Genomic DNA, 27,771 nt, shown 5'->3' with positions numbered 1-27,771 from the left:
TTCCATCATGCAGTCATTCTATATGACCTGAGCACAGGGGTCTGCCTGGAGCAGCGTGGCCGCCATCTCTCCCTCAGCTGGGAGCTGCAGAGGTAGGAGCCCACGCTCCGGAGGCAGAGGTGGCTGCATCCTGTGTGCAGCAGACAAAGCCAGCACCTCTGAGGCTCAGCAGGACGCCTGTCCCCACTGTCAGCATGGGGATTTGGGATCCAAGGACAGGAGGAGCCCTCCTACCCCCAAAGAAATGCAAACACCAGCTGCTAATGCTGCACTCACAATACCGTGCTCCACAGACAATGCGACTTTATTCACAAATATGATTTTTACAGAGGTAGAACAAAATACTTTATATAATCTTTTTTTTTCTTCTCCTTAGCTATATACAGATAGAGAATATAATAGAGTGTCAAGAAAGAAAAGGTTGTAAATGGAACAATATTATGCCATCAAATACAGTACAAACAGCATGCAAGAACAGCTTCAAATGAAATCTTGCTGGTGTAACTTCTAGTGTGGTAAATGAAGAGTAGTAAAGAGTCATGCTCTAATTGGATCGAGTATGCCACAGCTCTGCAATTTTGTTTTAACTGTTATTTTTTCTTCTACAATAAACTGCCAGGACAGCTTTCTTCTCACTGTGGTGGGGAATGCCTTTGTAATGTCCCATGTCATCTAAACAGAAGAATGCAATAATCAAATCTACAAAGTGTACTCCCATTTAAAAAGCAAAACTATAGAAACTGTACAGTTTTAAAAAGCGAATTGCCTCAAATGCTCCTTCTGAGAATTTTCTAAACAGAATAAAATATGCAGAACAAAAATTAGGAGAGCTATTGTTGTGTAACAAAGCTAATCAAATACTTGTTTTCTATTCCAGTAAACATTTATTTATTTATTTTTAATTAATGACTAGTCTGGAAATTATGAATTGGGCTGGATCTTATTAATGTTTCACTTGACAAATAAAGCATGAACTCCTTACAGGTTCTATAGCTGTCATCCCCCTGGGGATGGATGGAGATTGGCTCTGCATGCATGCTGGAGACACAAACAAGGTTCAGTGGTTGCTGTAGATTTTAAAAATATTCTTAAACGTTTTAAATCTCTCGTAGCATCTATAAAAATAATCTTGCTTGCTTTGCTACTGAATTAAGATTTGGATTTGGGATTTTCTGCTACAACTCAATTCTTGGCCCTTACAACTGCTGAAGACTTCCACTGGCTGTCACTCAGGCTGCTCCAGCTCCCATGGATGATATCAAAGGCAATGGTTTAGAGCTTCACTGAAATAGGTGAAGGTGACAGCAAAACCCACACTGCTTTCCCCATGACTGTATCTGAAGGATCTGGGCTTTGGGGAACTAGGCTGTCCTGTGCTTCTACGCCTCCATACTGACAGAGTTGGTGACAACCACCTCCCTGTCCCTCACGTCTGCACCCACCAGGACTATGTAAGCAAGCAAGGGGCTATGGGGGTCTGGTCACTGTCACTGTCATGGTAGTGAGAAAATGGGTTTCTCTCCCTCTGCTTTGAACGCTGAGGAAGGAAAACTGCAAGCATTGGGGTTTAATTGCCCTCTATCAGCTTCTCCTTTAAATATCACTTTAAAATTCAACCACACAAGCAGCACCTGTAGATTTGGTTTGTCTACATGAAGAACACCAGGATGGTCAATATTAAACCCATGCTGTTCGTGGATGTGCATCAGGTGTCCACCCAGCCTCAGTCACTGTCTGTTTACTAAAGATGAAGCAAAATTGACCAGAGAAGGATTGTGGGTGTCATCTGACCTTGGACTCTCGTATGATGTTGGCTTCCAACCACAGCTACCAGGGAACATGGGGCAGGTTTCACATCCAGTGCACCCCAGTGGCCTGGGGCAGCCTGAGCCACATCCTCTGTCCCGCTGTAAGGATCATGAACTGCAGTCAGAAGGGTAAAGAAATACCCGTCCTGCAAGAGAAATCTATCTCTGTAGTTTCACCAGGTTTGTATTTCCATGGTTTTGGCATCTCCCTGGGAAATGGATTGTCAAACCTTTCTGAATCACCCTGATGCAACTGAACAGCATTTCCCTCACAGGCCCTGCAGCAAGCGACTGCCTGCAGAGCAGGGCATTTATGGAGGGCTGTGAACAGTGTCCAACCTGCACAGATGAAATAATCTGTGTGCTAGTTTACAGTCAGCACAGTAAACCCGGCACCTCCTCGTGGAAGAACTCTGTAAAACGTGTCTGAAAAACAGGACGGTCCATGACATTCAATGGGAGATATCCCAACCCTCTGAGTAAGACTGCATCCTTCTGTTGTGGAAATCAGCCTTACCAGTATGAATAAAACAACACATCCCTGCCCCATTAGCACTGGGGAAGATTAATGCCCTCTAATTTACACTAAATAAACTCTGAAGCACAAAGACCAATATTTTAGTTGCATACTCAGCTGCTTGTGAAATAACAGAGATCACCCTGAAATTACCATTATGAAATGCAAATATTTGCCAAAGAACAATTAAAAAAATATTCCCGAAGTGCAAACGAACAGCTCGTCAGCCACGTTTGTGGTATACACAGGGACGGTCAGGAGGTGAACACTAATGGATCTCAGGGCAGAAATCTGTGCTGAAAACCCACCACCCCATTGGCAGTAGGCAATGGCACAGCATCTTGCCCTGGGAAGTAATTTTACTCAAGAGTCTGAGGGGTTGACTTAGGATGCCCTAATTTTGATTCCTTGGACTGTTTGTATGGATATAAGTACCTGTATGTTCAGAAGGCTGCAGTACATGGCTCACAGTATATCTACCTCAAACAGTTGCTGATATAGTGCTCAAACTGATCTCATCTGCCCTGATCTGCAATTGTGTGTTAGCTAAAGTAATAAAAGAAACCTGTTAAGCCTAAATTATCAAATGAAAAAGGCAATTTTCTCATTCATACTCCATTAGTTTTTTTAGTTATTGCTAGGAAAGCTCTAAAATGCTTAGGCCATAAAATAAACATGTGGCTTAATGTACAGCATATGTACTTAAGAGGATGATGGCATCTGCAGTAAATGCTCTGTACTGCCATAGCAATGGGATGTACAAATTAAGCAACAGCACATACCAAGAAAAGCATGCAAAAATGTATGGCGAAAAGTAACAAGTCTTCTGCTTTCTTGTTAATTTATTTTTTTAAATAACTCTTTAATCACTAAAAAGAAGAAATCACCAATATTCACCCCTACAACACAGAACTGCAGCCTGCTTGATTTTGATGGATGCCCGTTACCTCTGTTCCAGCAAAACTCTCCAAGACTGTATTTTTAACATTTCACTGATTAGAAGTTTATAAAACCTTCACCCTCACAAATTAAATTTAATGATGCATTTTCCAGTGTCAAACGATTAGCCTAAGAGGACATCAGGTATAGAATGCCGTGAAGAAAAAAATCCACTAACATTCTTAAATCACAGAGATGTAGGGTAACAGATGAAAGTGTCCAAGTACTCAGTTTTGAAAATGAAATTAATAGCCACGTTTGAAAATGTCACTCTCAGCCCCTTCATTCAAACAAATCAGAGTACTTTCCATCAGTAGCTTCAATCCCTTTAGTAGAGTGCCACAACTAAAACCGTGGGTTCATATAAGCAAAATTGCATAACCAAGCCATTTACAGACATATTTTAGCATTACTTTGCAACAGTAGGCATTAGGACTTTGAGAACAGAAGAATCTCTGAAATTCGACCTGTGTGCTTCTTTATCCATTAATAGTTAATAGGCGTCATTCAGAAAAAGGAAAGAGCAGAAAGGTGCAACAAATGTCTGGCTCAGACAAACTTGATGAGGATCATAAAATGCAGACTGGTGATTCTTCCTTCAGCCAGGCTTTTACAGAAATATATTTCCCCAGCTCAAAAGGATGGCACAGCACAGCTTGAAAGAGCAAAATGCAAAAATATAAAGAGAAGAGTCCCGTTTTCTTCCTCAGTAATCCCATAATGTGAACAATTCGTGTCCATGCCAGCTCTGGACATGTACCTGGTGGGTCAGGCTCCTTGCTCATGCTTGGAGGTGCATCTACGTCTGCCTACTCCACACTGTAGGTACGTGGCCAGAGCTGTGGTGCTCACTGTTCCCCAGGCTCCCATTAATGTGACCAACTTGTTCTCCCCGGTTGCAACAACTGTGTAGGCCTATTTACTTATAGCTCAGATTTTCTTCCATCATGGCACAAAGCTGAAAAGTAAACAACAGTTAAGAAAATGTTTGCTTGCTAAAGCTCAGCATGAGAAGGTGCAAGCTCGCTTTGCCAGAGCCTGGACCTGTGTTTACTCACACCCTCTGCACAGTTCCGTGCTTTTGCTCGGCATTGTAAAGGAACAATCACCATCCCTTTCAGGCCCCTCACTCTCATTTGGTCTTTAAGGAGTTACGAAATATAACAGAACACTGTTTTCTGAGACTATATTGACTGCACTAGTTACCCACAATACTGAATATTTGCTATTAAGAACAGGAATGTGTGCTTTCCAAGTTTGACATTCAGGTCTTCGAGGATGAGAGAGGGATTAGATGGACTGTTCTGTCACTTGATCCGAGGCTTTGAAGTACGTTTTTAAAATATGTTTTAAAACCCAAAAACAGAAGACACATTTTAACTGTTGAACTTTTACCAGCTAAAGGAGTTTGTGAGGACCCTATCACTATGTGGTTACAACAGAAGATACATAGTTAAGGTCAGGTCACATTTCCAAGAACATTCACAGGGACTGAGGATGAGGAATGAGGGATGGATCCTGCAGGAACCTCCGGGAGCCCGAGCTGCTCACTGAGGAAGTGCCTTGAGTATTGCATTCACTTCCTCTGCAACCGCTGTCAAAGCAAATTCAAACTGCTCCTGTGAAGAGAGCAAAGGCATATCATACAATCACAGAACCACACAGTATCCCGAAATGTAAGGGACCCACAAGGATCCTTGTATTCATCCCCCAGCTCCGCAGTGAGCCACCCAAACCCAGCTCTGTGTCTGAGGGCGGTGTCCCAGTGCTCCACGAGCTCCACCATTCTGGGCTGTGTGTTCCTGGGCTCCATGCCCACCGTCCTTTGGGGCAGAGCCTTTCCCTCACCCCCAGCTGTCCCTCCCCCGGCAGCTCCGTGCTGTTCCCTCAGGCCCTGTTGTTGCCCCTCCGCTCCCTGTGAGGAGCTGCCGCCGCCATGATGCCTCCCCTCAGCCCGCTCTGCTCTGCACCCAACAAACACAGGGGCCTCAGCACTCCTCACATGTATCGTGCCCTCTGGACCCTTCGCCATCTTTGCAGCACTCCTTTGCACACTCTGTACTAGTTTTATTAGTTTCTTATAACGTGGTGCCCACCCAGAGCTGAGGTGAGGCTGCGCAGAGCAGAGCAGATCCCTTCTCTGGGCTGCTCTTCGACCTCTCATCCCTCAGTCTGTACACAGAGCCAGGGCTGCCTCAACCCAGCTGCAGAATCTGGCACTTGGCTCTTTTTAAAATTCATGTGGCTGGTGATTGCCCAGCCCTCCAATTAGTCAAGATCTGTCTGCAAAGCCTTTCTGACCCTGAATAATAAACCAAAAAACTTTCTGACATGCTGGAGCACTGCTCTGCAGCTGAGCACCCTCAAGACACTGTTGAAAATAGGAATATGCAGGATGAACTGCACGTTGCAACAGAAAGGAACAAAATGTTTGGAGATTATTGATGCCATATAACATGTTTGACAGCATCTTGAAACTAGAGTCATTTTAATGGAGAAAAATGTTGGTAGCAGACACTAAGCTAGTGGGACACAATGATGTATTGCAATTGCTTGGCCAGAAACATTTGGGAGTAGTTGATCAGCAACCATTTTTTCTGACACAAAGATGGAAACTCATTAACAAAACTGAGATATGAAATAGGTGATGACACTGCAAAGGAGAGACTTTGGCTTCTCTCGGGTGTTCCTAGTTCAAATCAGCTAAATAGATACTTCCTCACATTATGCCTACTAAATAGAGAAGTGTCTGCTTTTTGCTTTACCTCTTATTATTCCTTTCCAGCGTCCCCTTTCAACTGCTCTTCTGCACCCACAAATTACCAAGCAATATTCAGTCCACATATTTAGGAAATACTTAGGAGGGTTTATGCTACTAGTTTACCATAAGCATAAAACCACGATCACTAACAGATTTCTGTGCACAGTTAGCAGAGGTGTGAAGGACAAGGCAGGAATAGTCACCACACCTATTTGCAACCCTAAGCTGTCTGGTTCTATAGAAGGACAAAGGGCTTTGCTTCCTCAAGGTTAGCAGGTGTTGTATTTTCTAAAGCAAGTAATCTTTCTCAGAAATTTAGCTTAATGAAATATCTGACAGGATGATTTTCTGTCTGCATCTTTTCAGATGGAAAAAGAAATGAGTGTGGTTTACTTAGAGAATAAGCAAGCCAAGGTCAGCAGACAAGGTCTGTGCAGAAGTGTTTGGATTTTCTAGAAGTACTCTGTTTGTTTACACCAACTGGGGTTAAGAGCTTTGGAGGAAGTGACTTTAAGAATGGAAGTCTGAGATGAATGCTGCCATCTGTGTCTCCATCAGAATGGGGATGCCCACGGCTGTGTGGGACGGGTGCAGCAGTGGCCAAAGGCTGCTGAACACAGCCAGCCCTGAAGGCAGTTACTCATCTCAACAGCATTCATTTCCAGAAGTGGAAGTCTGCTGGATGAAGGGACAAACTATAGGTGAGCAATTCGTAATTCAGGAAGACAAGTGACTTTTAACTCCTGCACTTCAGTGTCAGTCTTGCCTGCCTTGTTTCACCCCTCTGCATCCTTCTCCTGTGTGCAGATGCCTCAGAGGGAAGCCATGGTGGGCACAATTACTAAGCAGAAAGAGAAGGTGAAAATTCAGTCTAATTTCTCAGAGAAATCAATGTGCAAGGATTTTACCCTCTGCCTGGTGCTGTCAAAGTGGCATCCTTGCACATCCGCTGGACTGCATCCAGTGTTTTTTAATCACACATCAATTTGCCCTAAAGATTAGAACTCAGTCTCATTAGGCACAGAAAACAGACTATGGGGCTGCCTGTGCCTGTCTCAAGGTCTCTGCAATTAAAGGAGATGAGGAAATGCTGGTGGCCACCCAAGAGCAGCAGCTATACTTTGAGCATGGCACAATGAATGTGTGAGCACAGCTGGAGGGCAGCGATGGCGTTCATCCAGACACATCATGCCAGAACCAGAATGGGGAGCACAACAGCAGTAGGGGAGCTAACCTGGGCATCACCAGGATGCAGGCAAGGGTCCACAATGGGCAAATGCCTCTTTTGAGAGGTTAGTGGCAATTCAGGAGGAGGGAAGCTGCTGTCACCCATGTAATGAGGATCTATTGTGCCCTTCATTTTGCCATAAGGAAAAACCTGTAAGAGCAGGGACTACAATACTTTAATATTAGTCTCATGGCTGAAAGTAACTTAATTACTCCTAAGTTGTTCACTGAGCAAATCAGCCCTTAAGTGCTTTTGCCTCCCCTCTTGTGTGGATCACACCAGAGCACAGGGCATCACACCACTGGCCATGGAGAAGGCAGCTCTCACCTTGGAACCCTTAATTGATCAACACCAACTTCCAAGCTCAGATATGAATTTTGGAGACAAGCTTGGTGGAGATTGACTGCCAACTTCCATCAGGTGTGATCCTAAATTAGTGAGGCAAAACAACTCGTAGAGCATCTTTACGCCAGAGCTCCAAAGTGACTGTGAAACGGTGCCAAAAGGAGGCAGCAAAGATGTTTGATCATGAGATGTTTGAGGACTGGGTCTTCTGGGGATGCTGTGTCTGAGCTCTTCTCCCTCATTCCTTCTGCATAACACACGCAGGCAAAGAACACAGTGCAGCTCCCACTGAGGTGTACCCCCACTCTGCAGAGAAAAGCCTTCACATCCCTCCCATATCTACACACAAGGATAACCACAGACAGATAGAAGAAATTTCAGCAATTTTCCAGGAGCTCAGTTTGCCATTCTCTAGAGCTCATTCACATGTGCTATTCACATGAACAAGACTGACTTAGGTATCTAGGCTTTGCCTAGAAGATCAAGCTGGGCAGGCACGTTGTGTTGTCAGCCCACCTATAATGCAGAGGTGACATGAACATATTTAGAAATAATAAGTTTAGAAAGATATAATATGCTAAATTTCTTTAAGACCTCAAATAAAATTCCCTGGAGTACAAAGTAGGTGCATGCAGCTTCAATGGCATAATACTACAGACTGCTAGTGGGAAGACAAGAAAGAGAAAAAGGAAAAGTATTTTTCTCATGACAGCAAACACACTTCTTCCTCCATTACTTTTTCCTCTCACACGTGGCGTATCAATTCTATTTTATGATTCCCCTGCAAAAAAAATATAACAAACCCACAAACCTTCTATTATGCTTTTCAGAAACGCAGAATGCCGTTATGATAATTTCATTACTGTTTATTATATGCAGTGCTTTTGAATTAAAGATCGTTTCCAGAAGACAAAACGTTGCAAACAAATCTTTCACACGCCTATTGAGAATGTGGAGCGCTGCCTGCTGGAAGCACAATCACACTGCTGAAGGAAGTCGGTGTTTATTTTGCCTAGGGATATTCTCTAACTGGCATTTCTAACCTGACTTTTAATCCATTGTTTTAAATTACTCCAGGAGTCTTAATATTCCTCATTTGTATTCAGTTGGGAAAGCACAGGGGTTTGTTTAAATCTGTCAGAAAAAATTCTCTGGGGATAGCACGCTGCTAGCATGCAACCAGATATTTATAATTTGCAACACATTAGCTTGAATGAGTGATTTGGGTGGTTTTGAGAAAATGACAATGATGGAAGAAGGAGCAAGAGGCGAGATAAGCAACATCCTGGGAAAATTTTTCATCCTGGGTGAAAACACTGGAGCTGCTTTTCTGCAGCTCTTCCAGAGAGATGTTTGGAGGGGAGAAGCGTGTCTGCAGTGAGCTTTTCAGGGACTCAGGGAACTATTTCTGGGCTAACTAAGAGCACTTTGTCCACTCTTTGCTTCTGGAGCTGTTTTATTTTTCTTTTGTTAAAGGCAATAAGCTGTAATTTCTCAGAAAAGAGAGACAAACCAAAATCAGAGCTCCATATTTCTAGGGCTGTCATATAAATAGGGTGCATTTACTGAGTTAGCTCAGGACTTGCATCTTCTCTTAGAACAGAGATATGAGATGCTGGATCCTGAGTGCTATAGGCATTTTTTTCCCAGTCTGATTAATCAAAACAGAAGAAAGATGTGTGCAATTTTACATCTTACTTGATGATAAGGGTTAAGTTACCCTTGACTGGCTCATCTTAATTTTTCATCCACCATTAGTGAGTAAATAATAACTGATGCCCCCCAAGCCAGTCACCCCTGCTCCTTGTTTTCCAGTATCTCTTCTAATATCAGTGGGAAGATAACACGATTAAGAACAGGTTCAGGAAAAGTTATGAGCCAATGATTCCTGCAAAACAGATTTAGTTCACCTTTGTCCCTCAGTAGCTTCAACTCCTTAAATGTTGCAAATGTTCCTATCAGTTCTTGCCTGACCAAGACAGAGTGCTGTCACTTTGCTCCAGTTATTCAGTTTGGGGTTGTAACTCTCATTCAATATTTTACAATGTCACATTCAGATTTATTTGGTCTCCACATCACGAACAGTTTTTTTTTTATGGTCGCACGTGCAGCTTTAACTTGCAGCAAATAACCCCAATATCATTCCATATATCACTGAAAACTGTAACAATAAAAAAGTTTCACTCCTAATGGAAGGAACAACAGTCACACTATCAGCTATCCTTAGAAGTTATGCATGATAGAAAACTTTTGAGACTCTTACAACTGATGGTAATTACAGAGTAAGATATTCATGACACCACAGAGTACAAATGCAGTCACAATGCCTCATCCATAAAGGACATGGCTTTAGGCACAGCGTAAGCTCTTCCTTTCAAAGATGCTAAAAATGACTTGATTTCCTTCAAAACTGTATTTCCTTTAATTCAAAGCTTTCCTTTCAGAAAAAAAAATCGAATCCAACAGTCACATTCGCTTTAATGAGTTGACGCCTTTTAAAAAACGTTAGATGCACCGTTGAGCACACTTACTCTAAGAAAATAATCCATACTTTAAGATTAAAGCAATGACATTTTTTCAAATGCACATTTTCTTTAGTAAACTATAGACTGTTATCTTGACTGCCCTTCATATATGGTAATCAAGATAGATGTTGGAGATGTTGCAAGAAAGAGCAGTAAACACCAAAGAAAGTAGCCTAGATAAATCTTCAGCATAAATAAAACCTCAGTTGGTAGGGAGCCAAACAGAGTAATCAGCAAGCGACCTGCGTTAAATTAGGTCATACCCTCTCTCTTCTGTCATGAAAACAACTACTGTGAAAGACCTTTAATGTATTTAAAATCCCAGTGGATTTATTGACAGTACCTTTGTCTGGACCATGCCTGGTCTCTGGTCCCTCAAGTGCTCCAGGGTAGCAGCAATATCAATCTCTTTAGCACCTGCAACAAACCACAAATTGGGCTGAGTTCAGAGCACAAGATAATCCATGCTGCATCTGTCAATCTCTTGCTATCGGGTTCCCTTTGGGCTAACAGTACAATTGAAAATTATTACATCCATCTCTCAGCAGACTTGGCAGGCAGCTGCAATTTTTGTGTTCATATAGAAAAATAAGAGGTTGGGGCAGCTTTCATTAACATTAATTCAAGAAAAGTCAGAGAAAAACAAATTCTTAAAAATGCCTCTGTACCTAGAGCAGAATTTATTTAGCAGAACCTGAGGGTCCTCCGTGGCCATGCCACTGAGGGCCCTTTGTCACTCCTAGGGATATGCATGGAACGAAGGGCCCAACCCACACAAATACTGATGCTGTTAAAACAAGGTTGAGGTGAACTTCTGCCACCCGCCGCTGAGATCCTGCTGTTTTCCTCCTCGATTTCCTCTTCAGTTTGAGATTTGTCTTGATCGTGCCATTTTCCTTCAGTGCCTAACCAGACACGTGTTATTGGAGAAAAAATCACAATGTTGGTTCCTCCCGTTATTCCCTGCATGAACTCCAAGAGCACAAATCGGGCCAGAAACCCTTCCTGCTGAGAAGTGCAGTGATGGAGTTTGGCTGTCTCACATCTGTCCCGTCTACATCTTGCCACAGCACCAAAGCATTGGGCGGATGGGCAGAGAGTCACCATGACCACAGAGTGACTGTCCCATCTCCGGTCCACATCCCCTACCCCCCCCCACATTTGCCACTTCCTAAAAGGGTAATCAGTTTGCAAGTGTGTCCTTAAAACTATCAGCTGTATCAGAACTGGAATGAATTCATTCAGCAAATGTAACAGTGCCAACTTTGACGTTTTTGTTAACTACTATGGGATGGGGCATTGCACGTTCGTCCTCTCTCTCCCTATCCATACTGTATAGGAATTTACAGGGAACAGCATTAGACAAAATAGGCAGTTTTATTAAAAAAGAAAATAAAACACACAAACGCTTAAAAGGACCGGAACAATACCTATTAGCACACACATTTAGGTCTGGTAACAGTGACAGTAGCAACAATCATGCCTTAGGTGTTGTTTTACAGCTGCAGTTCATCTGGAAACGATCAGTAAAGGTCCAATCTTTGTAAAGGTGCTGCACAGGAACTCATTTGGGTGTTCAGACTCACAAATTAGTGGGAATTTCCCATTCCCCCACTGCCTTCCATGGGAGCAGGGTTATGTAAGTATCCCACGTGCTTTACAGCCTTACCTGTGGCCTCATTATACCCCCAGGATTATAACTTCCTACTAGCACTTTGGCTTGACATAAGAGGAATTCTCTTCCTCAGAAATTAAGATACGAGGAAAATTTAGCACACTGACATGCAAGGGTGAGGGTAACCACAGTCCTGGATAACATCCCTGGTGTGCTGCAAGGATGAACCCCACAGAGCTAGTGAGCTCGTGTGTCCCATGGGCTTCCCCGTGGCTGCAGATGTGTGTGTGTCCTCCCCGGTGAAGGATGCTCTTCATTTGAAGCTACTCTAACCTCAGGACAACACAGTAACATATTAGAGGCCGGGAAAAGGTTTCTGACAAGACCTAATAACACTCCTTAATGGCCAGATGGGCTTCTGAGCCTACCTTTGAAAGGGTTAATTCCTCCATCGCTGTGACGCAGATTGCAGGCATTTACTAGTGAACTGATGCTTGCTTTTTTATCATCATTAACAGAATGACATGCCTAATAGTATGAACAATGTCTGACCATAAAACCCTGATTTAGCAAAACACCAAAGCATATGCTTGCACTGGAACATCAGAATAGTCCTGGTGGGCTAGGATGCCTAATGGGAAGCTTGGTTTGAAGTGTTTTGCCAACAAAAGTCCCTGAACCAACGATTTTTACTGATCAGTACCCTCGAACCCATGGGCTGAGATCAGCACAGTACCCACAAGCTCTTCTGATGGCCTCATCCAGAAGTCACAGGAAAGCAAAGTGAGCTTTGTAGCAAAGTATAATTCTGCCCAAGGCATGTGTCTACCTTACGGAGACCAGGGGTGGAGAGGCAAAGACAAAGCACAGGCACGGATCCATTTTCTACCCCTTTCTCACATTTCTGAATGCCTCCAGAACTACTGTGAAAGGAACTACCTAAGGGCCTGGAGAGGCAAAACCTCATGCTGCAAAGATGGGCACCTTCTTCAGAAGAAAAATATCCTGGAAGTAGAAAATTCATGAGAAAAAGGATGAAATTAGTGGCATTGGACAAAGCCATCATGACTTCTTTTTCTCTCCACATGAACAGACCTCTCCCACATCCACCAGTACATGTTCTCCATCTATTCTGTTATTATGCCTAAAACAAGCAAGTTTAAATATAAATTGCTAGACAAAGAAATGTGCCAAAAAGGGAAGATTTCCTATCATTCATCCCCTCTAATATTTATTTGCTTAACAGTACTTCTGGATTCTGAAAATAAAAAGGGAGATAAAAGGGGGAGCGTTCAAAGAATGAAGAACTTCCTTTTCACTTCTAGCTGTATTTCACCCTGTAGGGAATATATTTGGGTCCTGTTTGTGATAGGTTCCTCTTTCACACGAGGTCTCATTACTTGTTTTTAATGAATGGATGTAACTTAGATTGAGTCTGAACTAACGCCGTACCAGCAGCGATGCAAACAACCATGCAGTCACTTCACAGCTCAGTGAACTAGCTGAGCAAATACCTCCTAACGCATTTCCACAACAGCACAAGGCAGATTTTAAACTTCAATAATTAACCACTGTCCTTCTGAAGGCTTTAAGTATGCACAGTAGGTGCACAACAGTCCGCATCAGAAACAAGTGTGTACACTGAGAGAAAAACAAGAGAAGAAGCGAGCTAAATTACACTTTGCCCCCAAGGAGAAAAGCAGTTACTGAAGTTTGGGGTCATATCCTTTCCAGCCCTTTCTCTCCCCGCAGGCAGCAGTGCAGGAAGCATGCTGGCACTTAACAGCTGGTGCTCCTGATTAGAAGACCTCAAGGGGTTAAAGTGTTTGCCCTCAAACAGTCGTATAAGTGGAAGACCCAGCGTGCCATGAGAGCATAGGTAAAAATGGAATTCCCAGTTCCTCATGCAATAAGTAACGAGCTGGCCAATACTGCTACAATAGGCTCCACAACATCACCAGCAGCAGCTCAAGCTATTTAAAATTATGACAAATTCCCTAATGTTAGCTTCATTATTGTAAAAATGAAATCTTCCCCCCCCTCGTCTCCTCCCTCTAAATGTGGCAGAGGACCTGTTCTGGAAGGAACGAGACACACGATGAACACTTGGTGAAGGATGTTCCCTTCCACTGTGCTGTAGCACTGCAATCAGCAGTATGGGAACGAGGTGAAGTTTGCCAAGAGGATACATGTGTTTTTACACATTAGCTGGGAAGAAACGATGATGTCTATCACGAAAAAAGTGGTTTCCAGATTCAACAAACTACAGAGATCGTACACCTGAAAACATGTTGGTGTTTTTTCAGCTCTAATAACAATCAGCATTTGTTACATTAGTTGAAAATTCTGCCTTAATTAAAGCAAGCTTTGAGGTTTTTTTTTTTTTTGTAATAAACTTGAACATACACTGAAAGCACAAGCAAAAATCCTATTATTTTATTCATTACTAATGAAAAGTGCACTGCAGATTCTGTGAGACTGATAGAATTTTATATGAAAGCACTGTATTAAAAGGAATTTTTTAGATTCTAGGTTCTCTGAATTTGCTGTATATTTATATAAATAAAATGATCCTTAAATACTTCATCAAAGTAATTATTTGCAGGGGGTTTCTTTTTAAATTACCAAAGCTGGAGAGCTTTCTTTGTGCATGTTTCACAAATACATATCACTCATAAATATTACATTAAAAAGGATTTTTGTAGCTGGGAAAAACTTTCAGATCTACAGGCATATATCCTCCAACAGACAGGATTATAACTCTGCAGAACAGCTATAAATTCGTTACTGTGAGTCCTAAAGGACAGCTTGGTCATTAGGGTGCTATGTTTAGACACATTTGACTTCTCTTCCAGCCTGAGATTCTGCCTTCCTGCACAGCTTCAGTTACATCATTAAATTCACCCTATGTTTCAGGCCAACATTTATGAAGTAAATCGTTTTTTTCCTACTTGGTAAGTTAATATGAAGGCAAATCTGTTTAACAAGGTGTTTGCATAGTGAGGAGGTGAGACCTAGATAAATACTATGCTTTTTTGTTTTAATTCAAAACTCTCTAAACCTTTCTCAGCCTTTTTTATGTTCCTCTTATCATAAAAGTGATCCCAAGGTCGAATATATGATGCAGGAGTTGCAGTGAGAGTTGTAAATATGGGATTATTAGCTCTGTTCCCATTTCTCCTTAAGGAGACACGATGATCTGCGTGGGAGTAAGAATTTATCCCACAGAAAAATAACGGAGCACTAAGGGGAGCACAGCAATGACCTGACAAACACCTTGATTTTTGCAGCAGTAAATATTCCATTTCATCCCAGTCAGATATTACCTTCTTAATGCATCTTTTTCAATGTATTATGTCCTTTAGATTTTGAATTAGGCCTTAAAGGGCAAAGAGACCTGTTAGGTCAGATTAAAAACAGGCTTGTTAAAATCTTGAAGGAAGGGTCCCTGATGCCGTTCTTTCCACCGATGTTGCTAGAAGCTGAAAAAGACCCAATTAATATTTGCAAGAGGCTGCTGATTGGCAGCTCTTAGCCTCAGAGTCACCCAGCCGGGAACGTGACACGAGACTCACACCTAACATTAGGAAATAGTAAGAATACAAGTGAGGGAAAAACAAAAGGGGGGGCAAAAATACAGTGTCAGCACGGACAGCCAGCTGCCTCGTCACAGAGGGTCTGCATTCAGGAACAACACAAGCATATTTCATGTTCGGATGATGACTGCGTGACTCACAAGTGATGCTTCATGGCCAGACCAACCCCGTGCACAGCAGCTCTCTCAAAAAGGGGCTCTCTTGGGTTTAGCACAACGCTTCCTGACCCTTTTCAGAGCTCTGCTTTGTCTCAGCAATGAGGCAGACAGGGAGCAGTGGAGACCCAAGGACAGATGCGCCCTGAAGAAGGACAGACAGTGCCTAGAACCAGGTATGCCAGGAACTTAATGCACAAAAAGAGCCCATCTATACTGCTTGGTACACGGTACAGAAACAGGAGTGGTTTCTCTGGGGAATTTGCAGTGTAGATCAGCACTCATGGTCTATTACACTCTCACAGCTATGCTGTTTGCAGCGCCCACGCCAGCTGGACATAGCACGGATATGCCACTGATCTGCACTGCCCCCAAAGCCCTAGATGCCTCCAGCTTCCCACTGACAGCTACTAAAGGATGGCTTGCATAGCTGCACCAGCCAGTGTCTGCACCATTGAGCGCTTAATGTTGCTGCAAAACATTTAATCACACCATATGAGGGGCAAATTCAATCTGATTAAAGAAGAGAGGGTCATAACAAGGGGGAGTGTAACACTACTTCTTCACTGACCATTAGTTTTAATGGCACACTGGTAGTATTTACTAACTAGCTGAGTCTCAGAGGCTCAGCCTCATCTTATCTACTCCAGCCATCCTTGAAGTTTGAGCTGGAGTTAGTCATCTCCTCTCCCAGCAGCCAGGAGAGCGTGGGAAGACTCTGGTGGGCAATTCATTTGCCTGAGAATTACTCTCCACTGACAACTAAAGAGACCTAGACAACTAGGTTAGGTGAGATGCTTAATGCTAGATGCTTTATACTGCTCAAGTTATCTGTAACAATCTTGAGTTGAAAAGAGATGAGTTTTTGCACTGTGGTTTCAGGCTCACAAACGCTGGAATCTGTTAAATCTAATGGTGTTTGACATCTGTGTTTTGTGGCTGCTGCCTCCTCCTACCCTCACACCCTACTTAATGGAAATGGTAAAGGAAAAAGCACCATGGAACCACAACCAAAAGACAGATCAGCTGCAGGGAGCACCGCAGAAGGGAAAAACAGAGCAGGAGTAACTGCTGCTTGTGACTGCTGGTTTGCAACCACTGTAAAAAAAACCAACAAGAAAACCCAAACAAGATTATCTTCTTGCTTCAACTTACATACTCTGCCTGTCCATTGAATAAAAACACTCGCAAATACTGGAGTTTAAAAAGAGAGCTGAACAACAGGTAGAAACTACACAAATAAAAGCAATTTTTACTAGTCCTGATGTCTGCTGCTGGAGCTGCTGGACTTGTGCTATAGGCCAGGAGAAGCTTTTGATGCTTTTCATGGGAAAAGCATCAGCAAAACCCTACTGATTTGAAGACAACAAAGAAAATACATGTATCCAGGCTGGTATTTTCATTTAACACTCATTCACCCTGACATGAACAAAACTGTGGCAGTTAGGGATGGATTCAACCTATATCTGTATTTATGAACAGTGTCATGAACTCAGTCAAAATACCCAAGTGCTTCTGTACATCTAAAAATCAGATCCAAATGCCAACATCACTACTTTTATTGAAAAACAAACCAAAAGAAAGCATTAAAGAAAGCAGAAATCGAAACTATCACCATCACACAAAAAGGCAAACTCCAGCAACAGAGCACTAACAGGGAAAGGAGGCGTACAAATGGAGAAAGGATTACTTTAATAAAAGCAAAGCGATGAAATTGTGACAGTCTTATACACACACACACACACATACAGGATATATATTACATAACATTGTTTATGTATTTTGTATTACTACTTGAAAACATTATTTGCATGTTACCTGGACATATAAACCTAAGTGACATGGCTTTAGGGCAATGAGATTCAAAGGAAGGTGATACTAAAGAAGGAACAGATAGGAACTGCCAGGTATTTTCAAATCTGCTACAGGATAACAATTCTGCTGAGCTTTCACTGATTTACAGCAAAAGCAATTCACTACTGACAAATCAGTTTTTAAGGTAATATACTTTGTCAATGCAGAAAAAACATGCAGAAATCACTCACTATGACCAAGTGCAAATGGGTGCTAATGTGAGGCCCAGCCCTCCCTCACTTCCACTATATATGACTGCATTATAGCATACTTCACAACATACATAGTTTCTGTTATGTATAATGCCTAAATTACACATGAGAAATTGAAGATCTATACTCCGTATGAGGTAATACATCCCATCATCACCCATGATTGCTCCAGAAAATACTAAGGTATGCACTTAGATTTAACTTATACATGCATGCACACACACACACACAAAGGCAAGCGATGACTCAACAAGGATTGTGGATGTGCTGCTCCTGCCTGCTGATAGCATCAGCTCCTGTGGAGCTCTACACAATCTGCTTCTTTCTCTCTACACCTCCTCTATAAAATGCCAGCTATCAACCTCAAAAGGAGTTCAGCTCCACGTGTTGAAACAGGAATGAAGTTAAGATGCTTAACCTCAATAAGATGCCTCAGTTTGCCCTAAGAAGTCTCGGAGTCTGCTTTGAAAAATGTAAATTTACTTTACCCAGGACTCAGAAGCAGCTCTCCCACTTCAATCTATTAATTTGGAAGAACTACATTTTATATTACTTTGATTTTATGTTGCACGTAGGTGGTAATGCTTTCACAAGACAGTACATGGATTGAGTCGAATAAAAGATTCAACTATTATGGATTCGTTCTTTTACAAGTTTATCCTTAAAAGTGACTAAACTGGCGCAGCTGTAGAAGTACTGGAATAATTGCACTTCAGTTCAGTAATATGCACTGTACCCTTTAAAGCCAGAAGAGCACCGTTTGGACAATTAAATATTTCTGTTCTACTCTCCTATGGACTTCTGCACGAGATTAACTGCAAAAAACTAGTTACTCACTCTGTATTGTAAACGTTCTTTTCCAAATATTTGCCCAGCTGCTTCTTGAACCGATAGCACTGTACTTCTATGGCCAGCTTTTCCACTTTTCCATACTCTAACCTACCCATTGTCCAAAAAAATGCCGCTCAAATTCCTTATCTGCTTGTCTCCTCCTTAGTTTCAGTCAATGACCTCTTGTTTTCAAATTAGTCACTATCTCAAGCTGCTTACTGACATCAATACATTCCTTTCAGGGTCTTCTGACGCTCTATGGGGACCCCCCTTCGTGCTCCCTTTCCCAAGGAATAGCCCATGTCTGATCGGTCTTTCTTCACAATTCCTTTTCCCCAAACCCTGAATAATTAGGTTTGCTTTCTACCACAGTTTCCTAGTCCCAATTCATTTCCAACAAAATCCCAAGAACTAAAAATAAGTACAAAATACGTATCTTTCAAAGTGCTTTCCTGAAAAGAAAACTGAAAGGAATACAAACCAAGATTAAATTACATTAATAATTTCCTTTATTTTTTTCTTTTAAATCTCTATATTCCAAATAGGAGATCATTTAAAAACAGTCCCCGCAGCATATGCAGGAAAACATCACCTTCCCCAAGGCCATTTGCTCATTTTAGTAGAAATCCGTACGACGTGCTAAGTTTTTAATCTCTATTCATATTATCTTTTTATTAATTGATGAGTGTAGAGTCAAGAATATGTCAAAATTTCAAAACTATATGCAATATATTTTGCAAAAGAAAACAATACTGTTCTAAACAGTTTTTTTGTCCAAATAGCCTAAATAGTGAGAGTTTCCTAAGCATCAGAGGCTGGACCATAAAAAAGTGCCCTATACATTCTCTATACACTTCTGCATGTAGCTGGGGGCCCAGTTCTCATTGTGATTAATTATCTGCTGGGAAAGGCTGCAAGAATGAACACTATTTGCCTAATTGTGTTTCCACGGTAACTCATTACATAAAAGTTACAATACATAAATGCAGCTCATTAGAAAAACAGCCCTTATAACATATGATATGTTTACAAGGACACTAAGAACTTCCTTCAGAAATTGAAACAGCCACATTTGAGATTTCCATGGTTAACATTACCACTAAGAACTGAGGCAGTCTTGTGGATAGCTCAAGAACACACAAAGTAAAAGCTAATTTTCTTGGCTTTGCCAGCCTGTATATTTTCCTAGTGATTATCATCTGCCTCACACAAACGTCACAAAACAGTGATGCAACAGATTCAGATTTACAACAGGAAAATAATTGCATTCTAAAGTTCAGATTTTTTTTCCCCACTATAATTTTTTTTCCTCAGGAATTACGAATATTTCTAATCTCATTCCTTTTCCTCTTAAAATTAAAAACATTTTCCTTTTTTTAAAGAAATCTCCCTTTTGTACTATATATACCTTCAATCAGCATTACACTTGTAGTATATGAAGATTTACTCTCATGCGAGAAAGTGAATTCTGAGTTGAAGAAATACTCTCTCATTCACCAAGAATGTGTCAGAAAGGCAACGCTCTAGACTTCAGTCTGAAGACTATTCTCAGATCTTGCATAAGGACTGAAAAATAAGCACACTGAATCCATTTTTCGTTCATAAAATCCCTTCAGAGGGGAATCAACGCCATGACTTCATTATGATCATTAAATTCACACTGCACATAAGCAAAACCTCAGCAAGAGTTCAGATTAGCCAAAATCATTTGATCACGATGAGTCAGAAGGCGAGTCTAGGAATCTTCTGTTTTGTTTTAAAATGTCATACTAGAAACTGCACCTGCTCAGGAGCTGACTCACTAGACACTCAGACAGTAGTGCATTGGGGGCAAGGAAAGGACTGTGGGAGATAACCTCTGCAGTCAGCTCAGGCCAGAGTGCGTGCGCTCATCAATTATAATCCAAGCTTTTGAATGGGAGAGAAGAAACATTGGCTTGCCTTCATTGCATCAAATCTTTTTGCTGGGTTTTAGAATTCTGAAATCAATACTTTAAAAGGACTTGAAAATTCAGATTCACCTTCCTTTCGACTCATCTCATTCCAGCTAGTTCAAACACAAGAAAATGGATGGTCAACAAACCCCACACATCTGCCAGCTGGATTAATATCTAAAAATTAAACCTTTATCAACAGTATCCAAGCCTCTCAGTTCAGAAAAATGAAAGGTGGAAGACCCATAATCTTATTCTTTTCTTTATCATGCCAGAAACACTTAGTAAAAATGTCCTGAAATATATCAAACGTTTAGCTTCTAAAATAGGACTGCAGGAAAGACAAGAAATTAGAAAATTCCCATATTTTTTCTAGATAAAAAAACAAAACAAAAAAAAAAAAACAACAAAAACCCATACTCATCAGCTCAAAGTTACTGTGAGTTGAGAGTGAGGAAGGAATATTGAGTAGATTCGTTTAAAACAGTTCATCCTCTTTAGTAACAAAAGATAAAACCTGTAAATACATGAAGAACATTAAAATTCCCAGCAGAAATCATCCTCAGAAAAACAGTCTGTCAAAAATCCAGCAAGTATTGTTATCTACAAAAACAACCGATTATCATTTTCTGTACTTACTGAAATCATGAAAGCACCCAAGGAGCTGAAATCCATCACTTATGAACTTCTCACTCCAAACTAAAATTTGCCCTAACCTGCCTGTCAGGGAAATCAGAAGTGATTTGGGTAGCTCTTCTAACAATTTTCATATTAATGTAAAAATAGCATGCTACTCTAAGGCCAGGCTCCACACCACACAGTTTTTGTTATTACTTTGACAGGGACAAGACTAAGGCCTTGCAACTGCTCTGCTCATGAATACTGCAATAAAAATAATTAACAGTAATATGGTGTATGATATACAGAAGCATTGGGTTGCTGGAACAGTTAAGCAGAAGTACACCCTTGCATTTAAAACTTTCCACTGACACGACACAGCAGTGACAGCGCTGAATAGACATCGTTGTTCCCTAGCTGCACCAGTTCCTAATAAGATTATTTAATGCGGCTATTTGGAGTGAATGCACAGATGCAGCCATTATATTTATTGCAGAGAGAATAGTGAAATTCATTAAAACCTTGACCCAACAGGAAATCCTCCGTGCTGCCGTGCTGCTGGGGGAGGCCTGTAGGCTGGCAAGCAGCTGAGACCCAACCCTGGCCTGGGGGCTGAGGCATCTGAGGGGACACTGCCATCCCCTCCACTTCTCCTGTGCATGAAAATAAGGTGCCTTGTTTTTAGTTTTTTTTTTTTTTAATTTTTAATTTTAACTTCAGTCTTGCTTTCTCAGTGGAGCTGCAGCTGTCAGCCTGGTGTGGCAGATGTTGAGCACAAAATCCTGTTTCTTTCTCCCTGCTTTAGGAGCGGGTCGCTTGCTGGAGGTTTTCAGCATGTAAAAGGCTGAGACACAGCAACAGGCGAGATAGGAGGAGATACCAATTTATAACATGCTTAATAGACTAAGTATTAGCATTAATTCAATGAGCAGTAGGGGAAAAAATTGTTAATGACAAAGGCATTTACAGTTAACTGTCTAAGAGAATGTGGGGAAGTAAATCATTACATGAAAAAGGAGCTCCTTTTCTCCATCTACCCCATTAAAAACCCTGCTAAAGAGCCAAGGCATTTATTGATTGCTTTCTACTTTCCCACTGCCGAAACTAAGTACTCCTCTATTTACTTTGATTTAAAAATGCATTATTGTCTACTTTCTAATAAACCAGACAGTGGAACAAGAAACTCAACTTATTCTAAGTTTATTCTTAAAAGTCCTTTTTTTTTTTTTTTGAAAGACTGAAGGCCTTAATCCTTAAAAGCCTTCTTTGAAAGAAATGTTACTAGATGCTGGCCCTGCAGCTGGGCCCAGATTGAAAGTGCACTTACATTTTTATGTTTAGTACTGAAGGACTCTGAAGTTAGCCCTCGCACTCCACATAAAAGCTTTGGAAACGGCATTCTTTGCCACTCGTGCAATTCATTCTCTAAGAAAAGGAAATGGAAAGAAAGATTTCATGTCCAGGGCTTCAGGCCTTTGATCATTTGATGAACATTGGATCCTCAACCTGGGCCTCCAGCTTCTCAGGCCAGACAAAGAGGGCCCCGGCCGCACAGGCTGGGCCGTGGTTCCCTCCAGAACAAAACCTTTGGTGGCCGCACAGTGTGACAGCCTGGGAAAGGCCCACCTCAGCAGGGCTGAGATGCTCGCTCTGCCCTTTGATCTTTCATTTAAACCCCAGCCAAAGCACCAGGTCAGGGGATTTCGTGCTGCACACCCCCATCGGCAGAGGGGAGCAGGTCAAGAACAAAATGGGGGTGACCGATCTCCAAAAAGCCCTATGACGCCTTTCTCTGGCCAGTTTCACATGACTTGTCTCGTATTGTGAAACACTAAACCCGCACTTAAAATGGAATTTGACATTACATGGTACAATGGAGTCAATAAATGGCATTCTTCAGTGCTTTTACAACAAAGTCAACCCTCCCTTAAGTGGCTGAAAGCCCGGAGCTAGAAAATACTTCTCATTTACTTTTTTATGCAAGTAAATTGTATATGCTTTAAATCTAGTTTTCATTACAGCCTCATGTTTCTGATGACTGAAGTGAGCCGAACAAACACCTAAGAAAGGTGTATATTAATTTTACTACATACCATTGCTCCTGCTTTCAAAGACTAGGTTGTCACGTGGAATGGAACAAGTGCTGCAAATATCTCCGTATTTCCTCACAGAGGGAAAACCTATTTTCCAGTGAGCGTGAAAAAATGATCTCATCCCACTGGAAAATCTTCAGGACACGGCTAAGAAGAAAACAGGCACACAACTTCTTTTAACATCAGGACCAAGTTCCACATTATGCTCACAGGCAGAAATCGTGCCCCTTTATGTCCATGTGTGACCAGACACGTTAACAGTCAGAATACAGAGAGGAAAAATTTCTAAACCCTTCTTTCTGAAGGGGCACTGCATCAGTATGTCCCACAGGACTGTTATATGTGGATGCAACAGATGACTGCAAAGCATGGAGTGTATTTTTAAACCACATCTAAAAATATGTTAGAAGGTTTTCAACAATAACTGTAAAATGATTAGAAGTCAAAGGACTAAATACTATTTCTCCAAATCAATTAATTTATGCTATTACAGTAATCCTTTCTCCATAAATGCAAACACATTGTGCGTAATAACAGATCAAGGCAGCTTATGAACTCAGTATGGGAATTAAGAAAGACAAATGCCAATTTTTTATTTATTTTCATCCTCACAGACTACTCTCCCTTCTAAAACACAGTTCTGTGACAGTGTGATACAAACATGGTCAGAGGCATGAGGAAGGGGTATGATAAATCCAGCTGACTATTGTGCCAGGTTTACTTGTCACTTTTATCCTCCTACCTTTTAAAGCCAATATCACTATAAAAAATGTGGGTTAATTCTATCATACAGAGATTATTTCAGGGTATCTCAAGTATTTCCCACCGCAAACCATTTTGCAATCAATAAGATAATGACCCCAATCTCTAGAGGATCTACAGACTTCGCTTTTAACAAAGAACAATATACATTTACAACAGGACAGATGATATCCTAATTTATAAAATGCATTTCATTGATAAGAAGATCGAAGTACAGAAAAGTTAAGTTTTTCAACATTGAATAGACAGTGGCAGAACAGCGAAAAGAGCACTAGGTAACTTATTTTCAGTCCCAAGCACTGGCCACTGCAGCTTTTTTCCTTCTAAAACAGAAAACTGTGCACATGGGAGCTTGTTTAGTACCAGCTCTTCAAGGCAATACAGTAATAATGAAGAGCTGCACAAAAAAAAAGGAATTGTGCTTAACCATCATCACTGGATGGGTGACAGCAGACTGAGCAAAAGTCATGAAGCATCCCAGGACCTAACCAACATAACCACTAAGCAAGAATTGTTCAGCCTCCAACTGTCTTCTAAAAACTGTAAAAACTATTTTTAGTGATGGAAAGTTAAAAAATTCAAATACTTCTAAACAGCTCAGGAACATCTGCTCATTCACAAAGCATTTGCATTTGGGTTTGTTGTTTGAAATCATTATGAAAATAAAAACTTAAGAATATTCAGGAAAATGCACAATTTGCCTCTAATTTAGTCTCAGGTTTTCCGCAAATGTTGCTCCCCGCGTTGCCATGGTAACACAAGCACATCTTTCAGAACAGAGGAAGTAACAAGCCTTTTGATTCTCACCTTTAGCCATTTTATTGAGAACCATGTCAATTAGAATGTAGGTTCCACTTCTTCCTGCACCATCACTGCCAACAGAAAGGGAAAGAGAAAAAATAAAGCCTATCAATGTGCACCTTGACTCGAGATAAAGGTACCTGCCATTAGGTTATACTGTTACACAGGAGGCAGAAGACTGAATGAGGGGAAATGTAGGCTGCTGAGAAGGAGAGTGAAAGCTTGCCCTGAATTAACACTCGCTGTTTGTGGAAGATCAGCCTGCACGGATAATGGGGCTTTGTTTTCATTTTTTTTAAACCAAGCTGTGTTCATGCAATACAAACGTTTGAAATGAAAGTGGAAGTCAGTAACCCTAAACCAGGCTGCCATCTCTGTTTATAAAGTGTACATATAATGTGCTTACAGTCACTTGCATATGAGTTCAAGAACCCCAGAATAAGCCTAACCTACCCATACTATTATCTAGAATTGTCCCAAAACGTTGTGGATTTCATTTGAACACTGTGGTCAGAGGGAACACATGTAGTCTAAGGACTGAAATATTTGATTAATGATGGACTGCAGTTTTTCTTCAATGTAGGTCACAAGTGATTTTTCTTTTTTTTTTTTTTGCTTTAACTCCTCCTCAGTTGCAATGACTGGAAGAAATAACTATCATGCAATTCCTGAGAAACAGCTTTAACTTTTAGTATCCAAAGTCATTCTTCAGAGATGTGAGATCAAGCCTTGGGATGAGAAATGTTCCCTAATGTGAATGCAGCTTGTGTCCCTTTTCAGAAAGCAATGTGTAATTGCCAGCATGATGCTGTTAGAGCTGTTGTTAGCAAACATAATTAAGACTTTAAGTAAAAGCTTTTTTTCCCTTCCTCCTCCAAATTTTTTTCAAAGGTGCATATGTGACCAATTAGACTGTATGTAGGTTTATTAATTAAGCCACTATTTTTATTGATAGCTCAATTTGTGTACAAGTATAAATGAAAGGAAAAATAATAGAACATTGTGAAGCATGTTATTATGTTCTGTTTATAGACAGGCTGTGAAACTTAATTTTTCTTAAGTCTGTGTTTTTTTTTCTTTCAGTTCCTAGATCACTGCTTAGACAGAAGGAGGTAATAGTAATATATCTCTTTCCTATGGCTGTGAAGGGAACAAAGACACAAACTCATTAGTTAAGCTGAACAGCGGGAGACAAAACAGTCATCCAGTCCAATAAAAAATACTGAAAGATCAGTAGACATTTTTATCCATTATAATATGGAAGGTGTAGGAAACTTAAAAGGCTCTTCATTTGGCATCGAATGTTTCTTTTCTCAGGCTTCCTAAATGCAGTGTAAAGGAGCCTGCTCCAGGCTGCTCCCCTCTGCACAAGGTCTCCTGGCATCTGGTGAAGGTGACTGCTGAGACACCAGCAGCACACACACTTGCTCTCTTCCCTCCCGTGAGCAGTGGAATGCCACATGCCAAACAACCTGCCTCTCATCAGGGCTATTTTTTTCTGCCTGCCTTGTCCACAAGAGCATCTTGAAAAAATAAGGACAACATTCTCCTTCTAATTTAGAATCCCCGAAACCAAACATTAACATTCCTATGGCAAAGTCTTCTGTTGACCTGCCCAATAGATTTTGTTTGCATCTACCAGGGTCTGCCCAAAGAGAAAGGCTTACTCAATCTGTGGGTTGGTCTTCACACCCTAACACTGCCCTCTCCTTACCATGATCACTAAAAGAAAGCAAAGAAGAAAAAACTTAGTATACTGAGTGTGAATAAAGAAGACTAAATGAAGGAATGCATGGAAAAACACTTATTTTGAAGGAGATGAGTGAAGAAATTGAAGCAGTATTTGTATTTGATAAGGTGGCTATACACTGTTAGTTCAAGACGTAACATCCACAAAATCATACAAAACAATAATTGCATTATGAAAACAAACCCTAAGCATTATTTAGCATTAAGAACCAGTTGATTTCTATTTAATACCTTCAGCCTGCCTTAATATCTGTTTAGTGAATCATCTAAAGCTTTCATTTGCTTGTTTTCCTTATACCTATCTTAACCTCTTGCACATAAAAATCTCTGTGAGATTATTTCAGAAATCATACTTGCCTGCAATGAACAACTACTGGACAAGAGCGACCCCTGTAGCACTTGTTTACTTTCCTGAAATAAACCAGACACAAACAATTACTTATTATATACATATATTATAAACATTATATACATATGCATACTTTATGTACATATTACGTGCTGCTTCTTCAGCCAAATATCAAAATTAGCAATAAGAGAAAGCAAATATTACAGTCCTTAAAGAAACTGTCTAATTTGTGATTTCCTGATATAACAAGCAGTTGTTACATACGTAATCCTGTTTAAAGTTTGCTTCTGCTTGGCTGCTGCAGAGATCCCAGATAACACCCCGTAACCGTTCCTGGCTAGGCAAATGAAATGATCTCCTTCCTCCACCTTCTCACGTGTTAGCTCCAAAAAGATTATCATGAGTTGCTTTAAATTTAAAGCCAACACTGAGTTCCTGAGCTTGCTCAAAGAAAGACTGAGGGGCATCAAATTGAATCCGAGATTAAAAATGGCTGTTCCTGTATACTTTATATAATGCATGCTGATTTGTAAAGCAATTCTTTCCAAAACAGCAAACAGTAAACCTTCTGAAAAGCTTCTGACGAAAATCTAAAATTTAATCTATTTGTTGTAAAAATAACTCAAACAATCTGTATGCTTTACTGCTCTGGGTGCAGTGCAAAGGTCTGAAACATTTAATATTTATATGATTGCCCTCTCCAGCATCCTAGCTGAACACTCTCAATGGCAAGAGAATATGTCTGAAGCGAAACAATAAATGTACAGCTATACAAATTCAACAAAAGCACCTAATCAAAGAACAAAGTTCTCAACATTGGCATTAATCTATTTAAACTGTCTTACAGAAACCAAAATCCCAAATCTTCTCCTCTGCTCCAGAACATATTTTGCATATAAAGTATGTTACAGATCCAAAGCCCATCGAATATGCACACATATGTTAACAAGGCATGCCGAAGGAAGGATTAAACAGTGAAACACTTCAGGAAATCAAAACCTTTCACTTTCCTTGATGAGATGCTTGTGCTTACTAGAGCTAGAAGGTCTATAAAACCACGTCATAGGATCGCTTTTGAG

At 40.9% G+C, this 27,771-nt stretch overlaps 1 protein-coding gene across 1 annotated transcript in view; it reads right to left on the bottom strand.

Annotated features, from left to right (window-relative positions):
* Positions 1-2,723: 2,723 nt before the first annotated feature.
* PTPRN2 (protein tyrosine phosphatase receptor type N2) overlaps positions 2,724-27,771 on the bottom strand; it is a 568,252-nt gene continuing 543,204 nt past the window's right edge. The window contains exons 21-24 of the mRNA XM_065731219.1: positions 26,701-26,754; positions 24,601-24,665; positions 10,467-10,540; positions 2,724-4,883 (exon numbers count right to left, since the gene is read on the bottom strand). Of these exons, the coding sequence (XP_065587291.1) occupies positions 4,812-4,883; positions 10,467-10,540; positions 24,601-24,665; positions 26,701-26,754 (265 nt within the window). The 3' untranslated portion in view covers positions 2,724-4,811. The remainder of the gene's footprint in view (positions 4,884-10,466; positions 10,541-24,600; positions 24,666-26,700; positions 26,755-27,771) is intronic.

This window comes from Cyrtonyx montezumae, unplaced genomic scaffold, assembly GCF_038088225.1.
Source record: "Cyrtonyx montezumae isolate F1298 unplaced genomic scaffold, pur_monq_1.0 scaffold_14, whole genome shotgun sequence".
NCBI classification, from domain to species: domain Eukaryota; kingdom Metazoa; phylum Chordata; class Aves; order Galliformes; family Odontophoridae; genus Cyrtonyx; species Cyrtonyx montezumae.
Note: the sequence above shows the minus strand (reverse complement) of the source record. Positions and strands in the feature narration are given on the sequence as shown.